A 12,131-nucleotide genomic window follows, 5' to 3' on the forward strand; every position below is an offset into this window, starting at 1 on the left:
GTGATAGCTTCATGCAAGAGGCAAATATGTGTATGGAATTAGCCCCGAATTCAGCACATCTAGGGCAAAGAGTGCCTTGACCGGTCCCCCATTTTGCTATTTTACTAGGGGTGATATATAAGAAAAAAATTGTTTTAAAATGCTGAGCTTGTAGTTTAGCAGACAGTAAAATATTTTGTGAGAGGGTAAGTGAGTTGAAAAAAACATTCCTAGTGGAGTCAAGTTTAATACTCCATTTGCCTGCAATGGTTTGTAAATAGTCAGGAGTCTGTCTATTTAGGATACTGTATAAAAGACCAATTCGGGGGGTTAAAGGTTTTCGTAGGACGTTGAGGAGTTCCATTTCTGTAAATCCAGAGGTACCCCCAACCTTCCTAGAGAGAAAGTCGTGAATAGACATATATTTAAAAGCATCTTCTTTCTTGAGACTGAATTAACTGCGAGATCAGGGAAGGGGATAACTCCCTCATTGTTAATTAGATCGCCTAACTTTTTAATACCACCCCTATGCCAGTCAGAGAAGTAAGCCCTTCCAAAGATTTTGGGGAGGTTGCTGTTATTTAAAATGGGAGAATAATGGTTATATCTGCCTATACCCAGTTGTCTACGGATGCTTCGAAAGACCTTAAACGAGTTGAGCAGAGTCTTAAATCTAACCCGTTTAAAGTATCCAAAGGTTGTTTCTCGTAGCAAACACCCCCAGTGGTGTTCTCCCACCAATAGTTGAAATGTAAATGTAAATGTAAATGTAAATGTAGTATACTTGTAAAGCGCACAGCTGCCCCAGCAACGGGGCGTCCCGGCGCTGTATAACTCTGGGGAACCCGTCCTGGCTTTCCCTGTGGGATGGTCCCTTGCTGGGAGTCCCCAAGGTGGAGCCAGGCATCCCCGGAATTGGTGGGGCCGTTGTGGAGATTAGGCAAGCTAATGCCCAGAGTTGCCGAGTGGAACCCCTGATTAGAGTAAGCACCGAAGCGAGAATTATCGAGTCCGCTGACCAAGGTCCACGACCCTGCCGCGTCGGGAATTGAACCCTGGTCCCAGGCTGACTTCTGCTCTCAGGCCTGCCGCCTCTAACCAGTGAGCCACACTACTCCATAAGGGAGAGGGAAGCGCTGTATAGTACCTATCAGGACGTTCTTTAGTAAGCTCGATGCTGTATTGCATGACTGCGGCCCAATAATACAAAGTAATGCTGGGAAAGGCCCAGCCTCCTCGATCTTTAGGCAAGCATAGTTGTTTGAGTGCCCTCCTGGGTTGCGAGTATGCCCAAATAAATTGTGTGTATATTTGTTGAAATTTCATAAGATTAGCTTTACTAAATTCTAAAGGTATTGTCCGGAAACAGTATAGAAGTTTGGGGAAATAGGTCATTTTTATGGCATTACATCTGCCGACTAGGGTGAGGTGAAGATTATCTATTTGCTTCAGTGCTTTCCTAGTTTGTGTAGCGAGCGGAAGTAGATTAATAGAGACAACTTCGTCCAGATTCGAAGAAATAAACACTCCTAAACATTTAGCTTTCGGTACAACCCTGTAGTCAGCCCAAGAGATTTTGCTATTTGTTATTATCTGTGTCTTGTTTTTATCAAGTATATAACCAGAAATCTTTCCAAACTTTTTTGCCTCAAGTTCAAATCCTGTTATGGCTTTTAGGGGGTCTGGTGATGTAATGGCCAGGTCGTCTGCATATGCCAAGATTTTTGTACTGCAGCCTTGGAACCTTATCGGTGGAATGTTGGGGTTGCCTTCAATCTGTTTAATAAAGGGGTCCAGGTACAGGGCAAACAACAGAGGGGAGCAGGGGCAGCCCTGTCTGGTGCCTCGGGATATCTCCAATTGTCCAGTTAGTTGACCATTAATAGAGACGCAGGCCAAGGGTTTATGGTAGAGTGCTTGTACAGCCTTTATTAGCTTTGGCCCGAATCCCATCCTCTTCATGACTGCCCACAAGTATCTCCAGGAGACCCGATCAAAGGCCTTTTCGGCGTCAAGTAGTATTAATGACATCGGGTCTCCTGCTGCCTGTGCGGCGTCAAACAAAGTGATGGCTCGTCTAACATGCTCTGTTGTGCCCTTTTTCGGGATAAACCCGTGCTGCCACTCTGATACTAGGGATTCTACAACAGAAGAGATTCGACTTGCCAACACTTTGGAAAAGATCTTAGAGTCGCAGTTAATGAGGGTTATTGGCCTATATGAGCTCATTTCGAGTGGGGACTTGTCTTTTTTGGGGAAAATAGCTATCCTAGCTTTAGACCAGGAGGCTGGAGGTGGACCCCCGTTGAAACTGGATGTTATCAGTTCCGTCAGTATTTTCTGAATTTGAGGTGTAAAAACCATATAAAATTCCACGGGAATCCCATCCAGACCTGCGGCTTTACCGTCGGGAAGGGACTTAAGAGATTCCTGTATCTCTTCCCAGGTTGGGGTTAATTCTAATAAGTCAGTAGAGTTAGTGGAAAGTGTTTGGACATTGATCTCGTTCAAATATCTGGATATGTCGTTCTCAATTAGGTCGGTCGGGTCTTTATTCTCCTCGGTATACAGTTTAGCATAAAAGTCTTGAAAGCCCTTGCGTATTAATTCAAAATCTTTAGTCTCCTCTCCTGATTGTAGTCTGATTATGTCTATTTCATTGCTCGAAACCTGCTGTCGGGTCTTAACTGCCAAGTGATGCCCTATACTATCGCTACATTCATAATTTTCCTGTCGTGTAGCAGCCCACTTTGCAGCTATTTTCTCAGAAAAAACTGCTCCGATTTTAGCTCTAGCTAGGACAACCTCGTCTTGGATAGCCTCAGTGTTTAACCCGGTTTGTATAGCTTGTGTTAGTTTGGTTTCAGCATCCTTAAGCTTCTCCTGGAGATCAGTGATAACAAGTCTCTCCTTTTTGTTTTTCCCCACTGAGAAACCAAGAGTCTCGCCCCTGATGCCTGCTTTGAGGATATCCCAGACCACATCCAGGGGAGCAGACCCTATATTTATTTCAAGAAAGTACTGTATCCAGCCCTGCATATGCGTCTGGTATGTTAAATCCTGAAGTAGAGCTTTCTCAAAGCTCCAAGTGGAAGGAATTCTAGATTTTGTCAACCCCTTGATGTTAAGAATAAGGGGGTTGTGGTCGGACATAAAACGCGGGACTATCTCAATAGTGCAGTTATTAATAAGAGAGGAGGGTGTGAAAAAGTAGTCTAGCCTAACTAGAGTGTGGTGAGGGGCAGAGTAAAAAGTGTAGCAGGGAATGGAAGGTTTCACACTGGCCCAAACATCTTTCAGACCATGCATCTCAACCAGGTTAGTCAGGGCCTGAAAAACCAGTGGCTTTCTGCCCTTATATTTCCACTTGCTCTCAGTGGTCTAATTACTAGGCAAGTGTAGATTGAGGTCGCCACAGAGAATTATGGGGGTGGGCCAGTGTGCCAATTACCCTGATATAAAGTTGATGACCCCATGATCATCAGTATTGCTACCATATATTGAGCAGAGTGTGAATGAGGGGGTGCCAGGAGAAAGACATTCCGTTATGACCCATCTGCCAAGAGGGTCTGTTTTGGTCCTAAGAGTAGTAAGAAGGATCCTTTTTTCCGCCAGGATACCCACCCCCCTAGTTTTAGTCCCTTGAGAAGTAGCCCCCAGAACTTTGAATACTAAAGAGTCGAGTAGGTATCTCTGTGAACCTTCAACATGTGTCTCCTGAAGACAATAGATGTCTCCTCTCAAGGTTCTGAGGCCCTGTGAGACACTTTGTCTTTTGGACGACCATTTAGCCCACATATGTTTACACAAACAATTCTTAAAGTATCAGGGTTAGCCATTTAGAAAAAAGAAATAAAAACAATTGTGCTTGACATTTAGTGCCATGAAATATGCAATCTGCTTGTATATGCAAAAATACCTAAGTGGTGAAATAGAACAAAATGTGGTGCCCCTTTTTCTGGTAGAAATGCGAGTGCCTCCCCCTCCCCCCTCCTCCCTCCCCCCCCTTTACTGAGCAATCAGGTAAACCCTGAATGATGGCAATCTGCATGAGCCCCGGCCGCCAGCCACGCCAGAATGAGAAAAGAGAACCAGATCCGGATTGATTCCATCCGTTAAATAGGCCACTCTAAGATATCCTTATTTTAGTTACGAGGTGTAGATTGACTAAAACTAGGATAGAGTACTAGGAAAAAAAAGAAAAAGAGAAAGTAACTGTGTAGAGGCATGCGGTATAAAGGCATCATTATGTGTGGCATAAAGTCCAGAGTTAGTCAACAATAAGTAGTCAGTAGTGGTTCACATATCGGAGCATCGCGTGCATCCTGCCGGGTGGGCAGCGTAGGCTAAGGCTGAAACTAGATATTGAATTTTTATTCATCTGTTGTTCTTCTTGGACTTCAGCTGATCCAAAAACTCCCCAGCTTTTATTTTAGAAAGGAAAATTTTGGTTGTTCCATTGTGTATAACTTTGAGTCTGGCGGGGTTCAAGAGGTATACGTCTGCTCCTTGTTGCTGAAAAGAAAGAATCAATTGTCTTAGGCGCCATCTGCGCTCAACTGTTTGATGACAGAAGTCCGGTTTAGCGAAAAAAGTTATTCCGTTGGCGCCTTTTTAAGAATTGAAGCGGGCTTTATCGTAAATCATTTCTCTAAGAAGAAAGTTACCAAAGTATACCAAAAAAACTCTCGGGTGTGCTCCAGCTGGATTGTGTTGTCGTTTTGTGTGAAAGGGGAAGCGGTGCGCCCTCTGTACCTCGCGATCCCAGTCCCAGCCTGTTTCCTCAGGGAAGGAATCTTGAAGCAGCTTGACGATGAAGCTCTAGGATCTTCTTCCCCCTCCTTCCCTTCAGGAATACCCAGTAAGCGTAGGTTGTTTCGACGCTGGCGGTTTTCCTGGTCCTCCATCTTTGTCATTAGGTCGATCATGCAGGCTGTGTTGGACTCCCCACGTTGTTTAGTTACCAGGCTTTCTGTTTCCAAATGTTCAGTACGTGCCTCGACCATGGCCACACGTTCGCTGATGTCAGAGCAGGTTTTATTCAGGCGCCTTAGTCCACCTTGCAGTTTCTTGGCCGCATTTTTGGCTGCCCGATTATCCGTCCGCACCTCTTCAGGGAATTCCTTAATTGAAGCCAGTATGGAAGCAAGAGAGGGTTCATTAGCATCCGGCAGCAAAATTTTGGAGCTTCCCCACTGGGTTGAGTTGTGGTCGTCATCCTCTGCAGGATAAGACATTTGGGAGTCAGAGTAGTCCCATTTTAGCTGACTACGCCGCTTGCTCTTATTGCCATGCCTTTTAGGTCTTTGAACAGTGTCAGTGTCCTTGAGTGATACCTCGCTATCTCCTTCACTGGCGCCATCAGTTAGATCATCATTAGAGGAAGACGGAGTGCCATCTGAAACTGAGTAAAAGTGTTCCAAGCCCGCCTCGGGCGTCCAGGGATTTTGGGAGCTACAGGGCACCACCAGATTTTGGATAACCTTGTCAATCCCTTCTAATTGAGACTCATTAATCTCCTGTGGGTTAAGAGCAAGAGTTGGTGTCTCCGGGTGTTTACTACCTGTATCAAGTGCCTGAAGCGTAGAGTGGTCGCTGCAGGATTGAGCTGACATGAGGTTTAGAGAAAGAGTGTCAGTGCTATCAGCAGCTCCTGCCTGATCAGGTGCAGATTCTGTCTGAGGGCTTTTATTCATGACATTGTCCTCTGTCTGAGAGATCGCTCGGAGTTTTGCATTTAAGGGGTTAAGGTGGGATTTTTTGGCTCCTAAAAAGATTTTTGCGGGGGTGGGTGAGCCCCGTCTGTATTTTTAGCATCTTTAGGGTCTCTAGGAACCACCTCCCCCCTGTTCTGGCCACCGGCTTCCCTTGCTGTCTCGCTCCAGCACTAACCTCTGATCTGTGGTTGGCGATACCGCTTGAGGCTCCTCCCGAGGTAATAGCAGCGACCGTTGCTATGGCAGAGTCCTTGGAACACTTGGAGTCATTCATGGCAGCCGGAGTCTTTGGTTTTGGGCCTCTCCTTGTGCCTCTGGAGCTCATAATGGTCCTGTTCCGTTTTAATGAGCTCGGGCCGTGGTACAATCCGCGGTATAATCCGTGGTGCGGTCCGCCTTCAGCCGATGGAACAATGAAAATAAAAGCAGCTTGAAAGATGCTTAGTGCCGCTGTGCAGAACAGGATCGAAGCCTGTGATCCTGGAAAGATTGCCTCATGCGCTGCAAGCCAGGTTTTTATTTCGCCGGGTGATTTTGGAGGAGGGGAAAGCTTAGGTGTCCCGTTTCGTTTCTGACCTCGCCGCGCCGAAATCAGCCTCTGCATCTCTCCCGTTCGGTCATCAGTCGGGTCTGCGCAGGGCAGCTAGCAGAGCGTAACGCTTCCGGCGTGAGCGGCTGGGAGACGGTGACTCACGCAGATCCCATCTTGCTCTTTCGAAGAGTCTCTATGAAAATGTTCAAACAAGTGCTATTTTATGACTATTCTGTGCATGGAAAGTTTTGGGGTGCTCGGCGGAGGCAGAGAAAAGGGGGATTCCCAAAATGAGTTCCCATTTATTTTTCCATAGCAAATTTAGACACAGCTAGAGCCCAAACCACTGTATAGATTTTTACCAAATTTGACAGAAAGCTAGATCTTGGTCCAGGAAAAATGCTTTTTTTGTATATCTGTTCAGACGTTTTTGAGCATTTAATGCTCAAATATTTTGTATACTTCATGCCGTTGAGGATCTGTAGAGCTGATAGAACTCCTGCTGAGATCTGATTGGCTACCACCACATCAACCATGATCTGCAAAGAGAAAAAAAATAAAAGTGTGGCTTGTTTCAATAACCCCCCCTGGGTGGGCAAGGGCCTGCGGATGGGGGGGGGGGGGGGGCAATCCTTGTTTATGTTTAGGGAAGGGGGCACCCAATTCCCTGAGTTGCAGAGAGGCCGAAGGGACATCATCCCCATGGCCAAAATGCACCAAAAAGGGGAGGGGGCTGCCCTCCCCAAGCTTAAAAAGGCCCTAGCACCCTATCACCCAGGGCTGAGTAATTAAACGAAGGAAGGGGATGCGCGGCCCACCTCCCAGAGCCTGATTAAGTCCCACAGGGACCTCATCTCCCAGGGCAATCACAGTTATTAAAATGTAGGGGGCCACACTGTCCTCTCCCTAAGCCTTTAAAGGACCTGGGGAACCCATCCCATAGGCCAGCATAGGTACTGTGTCCTTGGCAACCCACCGCTGGGACACAGTGGTTTCCCTTCACACACTAGTGTGAGCAGGGACATCTTATTTGCTCCCACCTGGTGCCAGATGGGAGCAAGCATGCAAGTTTGCTCCCAGCCAGCGGGAGAAATGCTCCTGCTGGGCTGGGAAGGCTTCTGTTCTGTTTACCTGCCTGCACCCCTCCGGTTAGGGAAACAGAACACATATTGCTTCTGCCCGGAGCAAGCGTAAATAGCTGCTCCCCCTGGGTGGGGTTAATGCCGGCTCCCATACTATGCAGAGAGCCAGTTGAGGCCACAGGGGTCCTGGGGCTCCCTCCACAGCCCCCAAAGAGTTGCTTGGTGGGTGACCTGGGTGGTCACCAAGAAACCCATCTATAAAAGTGAGAGGCCCCGGGCGATTGGGTCCCTGGGGCCACGCAGCTTGGCGTTGACTGCCTGTGGGCAACCTCTTCTCATGCATGACCAAAGGCTGTGTACAGAGTGGGGTTGCTCATCCCCAGAGACATTTTAATGAGGGGGCAAAGTGGGCAATTGCCCAGGACTCCCACTTTCCAAGAGGCCCCCTGAGCAAGTTGATTGTTTTTCAGTTTAACCTCTATCTAACCTCTAACTATCCTATTTCTCTAGCTAAACTTATTTTCCTGTCAACCTACCCCTATCCCTGACTCTGTCTCTCTACCCAGTGTCATTCTAAGAATTTTTCACGGGCCCCAGACAACACATATATTAACTTGTTTTTGTGTGACCCTGTTTAAATGTAACATATCATTTAGTGTTGTTTAGCAACACACCAGCTTGAATTAGCAGGAATTAGGTAAGAACAATTACATTTGTTCTGTAAGGGCCCCCCCACTATGTCTTGTCGAGGCCCCCCAAAATCCTTAAAGTGAAAACTGTGTGCAGTTGTGGGGTTGGCTGACTCCAGGTAGGTTGGTCACAGGGTCTGGCCACAGGACCAGTCAACCTCTCAGCCTGTGATTCTCTGCCTGCAGGGGAGTTAAGAGCAGGGCCTGGCAGCAGGCCAGGCCCTGCTGGCAACTCTCACCCAGGCACGGCCAAAGGTGGTGCACTGTGGAGAGGTTGGCTTTATGTATGGTAACAAAATATTACTTTATGTTAAAAAAACTAGAAGTTCTGTGAAAAAATCAATGGTTAAAGTAACATTATAGTTAGGTGAAATGTTCAGTAACAACTTAACATTTTGAACTTAAAAAAACACAGAAGTTTACCAGTTATAGTTATCTCAGGCAACTATGCCTCATGTCATAAGGCAACTATAAATCACGCCCTCGTCATGCACTGCTAATTGCCCCACATATTACATCACTCATGACATCCTTTAACATCATTGATAATATCACTGCAGCATTTGCATTGGAAATATTGGTGGGCACAAGTTATAATTACCTTAGTGCACCAGTGATTTAGCCCCAAGATTTTTAAACTATGGTAAAAATGTTAACATAATGAATTTGTTCTATTTCTTCTGAGTTTACACAGTGAGGAATGTAACCAATACTTACTTTAGGTCAGTTTTGAAATGCAAGGCGTCAATCCAGGTAGAAGGCAAAATCAGGTATCCGTTTCATAATATGAAAGTGCAAAATCAATTTGCTCCATGTTTTTTAATAACAATTGGGCAGAGGAAAGACCTTTTAAAAAATCTTTTTTTTAGATTTTATTACACAAGGAAATTGATGTATTATTTATTAATGTACCATATATTTTTGTTACGGTTCAAAATTAATTGATTCAGTTTTTGCCCTGGTGCAAATATCTTTGTGTGATGTGGTCCTTTTTTCCAGCTGTGCAAGCATCGAAAGCGATGCAAAAGAAAGAGTTTGTTACACTTTTGTACCAATGTACAATTTCTGTAATCTGACCGTAGGCACCCATGACTTTTCCCCTCATAAACTCAATACAAAGCGTTTGACTTAACGATGTGCGGATTAAAAAACAATAATCTAACTCAGCTCAATATCAGGCGAGAACCACGACCGTAACATGCAGTTTTCCCATAACAGCGAATTACAACCAAGTAAATGGATTTAAGGGCTGGCTGTCGTCTCCGACACTTCTAAAAGCAGTTGTTGAGTTTGGTGCTGCAGCCAAGAACATGCCCCTTTCATCATCCTCCTTGGGAACGGCATATGGCATGATGTGTTAGCCAGCCCTGTGCGGTGTGTTTGCTCAGTCAACATACGGGTCAATTAAGCTGTAAATGGAGGAATATATTAACATTTTGCATGTTGCAGTTGTTTATTTTTCTAGCAGTAAAAATGCCCTCAAATGGGGTTTCAGGTTTAAATTTTCAGGGCCACTTCAAGTCTTTGTTTAAGTGACAGAAAGAAACACTTAGGTGGGGCAGTCCTAAAATCCCACTTGACTCCAAGCTATTAAGCAATAAAACATACTGTAGAAGTGTACGAAATTGTGTAATTCTCTTTTGTGTAATTACATAAAATTCTGGAAAAATTGTGTAAAATTATGCGAGATAGAAATCCAGAATTTAGCGTTATATTAGTGCGAAGTGGGTAATCATCTGTATCTAGGACAAGAGGGCTTATTTTGTGCTAAAATAAAAAAGCACAAAAACACAGGTGCCATGAATTACAGCTACTCGCATTCTGGTTGAATGTGTTTTATCCATACTCACAGACAGAACCGGACTGGGAACAGCAACCAGCCCTGGCAGATTGCTGCTTGACCGGCCCTGGGAGTGGAGTTGGGGGGGGGGGGGGAGCATGCTATCAAAAAGCACCGCTCCCGCTTTTGTTTCAGGGAGCTGATATTGTAGCCCTGCTGCAAAACCGGCCCCTGCAGGCACAGAACCGGCCCTCACCACTCAGACCCACTGGGGAAGTGCCCAGTGCTCGCTACGGCCTGTCCATCCCTGCTCATAGAATAAGATTTTTTTGCGAATGGTCTTTAATTACTAAACCAGTCATAGTGGTGTAATTTAAGGAATTTCACGTAACAAGCATGACAAAAAGTGGTGGAAATTATATGAGATTATGCTGGCATGCTGGCGCCGCGACCAGGGTGACTGACGCTGGAATCTGGGGATCTCGGTTCGATCGCGGGCGGCAGATTAGCCCAGCACCATGTGACTCTGGGCAATAGCTTGCCTAATCTTCATGACGACCCCCACGGGTGATTGTTCGCGCTTTACAAATGTTGATTACTATCTATACTAATATTATAAAGAGAGAGCCCAAACCTTTGAGGCGGGTAATCTCAAGAACCACAGCACCAATCACAACACCCAATACAGCATTGGAAAGGGCAGTTGCAGTAGAGGGACATAGGCTATACAGATGCCCACCATATACAGTTTAAAGGTAAAAGCACCTTACCAGCAAAGTAGTCCCTTGTGGGTGTGGGAGTGGCGTGGGCAGGGCGTGGCATGACAACGAAAAAAAAGCGTTCCTTAAACGTGTGTGTTGTGCTGGGGGCGTGTGCTGGGGGCGTGAACAAGGCCAATGGGCGCGGCAATTCCGCGGCAGCAAGGGGTGTGGCCAATGGGCGCGACAACCGGCAACAATCGCGCAGCACATCCCCCCCAAAAAAAAGCCTGCCTTGAGGGCGTGTGGAAAACAAACGTGTGAATTGGGCCGGGGGCGTGTCCAATGCCAAGGGGTGCGGCAATTGCGCGGGAGCAAGGGCCGTGGTCAATGGGCGCGGCAATTGCCAGGGCTTAGGCGGGGGCAGACGCGACTGATCGTGCCTGCGGGGACAATAACTGCACAGTATCCTGAGCGCTGTCAGCCAGTCAACTCTCTGCATAAAGGACCGTGCCTGCGGAGACACTAACTGCAGCGTCTCCTACACGCTGTCACACACTCAACTCTCTGCATAAACAAATTGACACCAGGCGCACAACATCAACCAGGGCCGGAGCCGGGCTCAGGCGGCGGATGACGCGACTAAGCGCGCCTGCTGGGACACTAACCTTTGAACTGACTGCATTTTCCCACACGCCCAGCGTCTCCAGCGCGCGCTGTCACCCACTCAACTCTCTGCATCAACAACTTTACACCACAAGCACAACATCAAACAAAACTGGAGCCGGGGGATGGCGCGATTCAGCGTGCCTGCGGGGACACGAAATTTACAACTGAATGCACTTTCACACACGCTTACCTACGGAAGTGGAGTACATACACACTAGAGACATCTGCTAATACTTCTTACTCCGAGGTACACACAGTATCTGCACACACATGCCTAACTATTGTGACACTTCATGCTAAAAATGTTCTCTACCGCGAGATTTTAAAATACATTTCCCTTGCCTATTACACACATTCTATTTCATACCCGGACAACGTCGGGACGGGCTGCTAGTTATTATTATAAAATAAACTTCACCCGAGCCTGCCTTACACCACTGTGTCTAGTTGTTATGCTGTGCACAATTAAACTTCAGAGGGGCCATTTTATGTTTGGGCATCTTGAGCACTTTCTCTAAATCTCCCTGTTTGTAAAAGAGACTTTATGGAGTTGTGTTTCAAATTTTCTGCTATCAGATTGTTCGAAGTCTGAGCAGGCAATTTCGGGATTTAAAATTGTGACCAACAGATCACAGAGGCAATCTGTTAACTCAAAGCCACACTATGCAAGCGCATTGAGTTAGCCACTAATGTATACATAACTTTGACTATGTTTGTTTTTGAATGACAGCGCTCTCCTCCAATTATCCGCTCAACTGGGGACAGTTGGCGCCCTGGGAAAAGCTGGCCTGAAATGGATAACTGGAATCAGAACGTCAACCAGCCTGGATGGAGGGATACAGGTCAAACAGGGGCGAGATCTCAAGGTTTTCCTGAACACCCCAGAAGACTCCATTGAATTTATTGATTTCAGGTATAGCAGAATTAACATAGTTTTCATAGACAGCAACACAATTATGTTTTATTCAATAACTATATGGGGTGA

At 46.2% G+C, this 12,131-nt stretch overlaps 1 protein-coding gene across 1 annotated transcript in view; it reads left to right on the top strand.

Annotated features, from left to right (window-relative positions):
• Positions 1–12,131, top strand: part of LOC144784068 (uncharacterized) — a 1,315,621-nt gene that overhangs the window by 525,764 nt on the left and 777,726 nt on the right. The window contains exon 19 of the mRNA XM_078662758.1: positions 11,877–12,059. Coding sequence (XP_078518884.1) covers positions 11,877–12,059 — 183 coding nt within the window. The remainder of the gene's footprint in view (positions 1–11,876; positions 12,060–12,131) is intronic.

Source organism: Lissotriton helveticus, chromosome 10 (genome assembly GCF_964261635.1).
Source record: "Lissotriton helveticus chromosome 10, aLisHel1.1, whole genome shotgun sequence".
Taxonomy (NCBI): domain Eukaryota; kingdom Metazoa; phylum Chordata; class Amphibia; order Caudata; family Salamandridae; genus Lissotriton; species Lissotriton helveticus.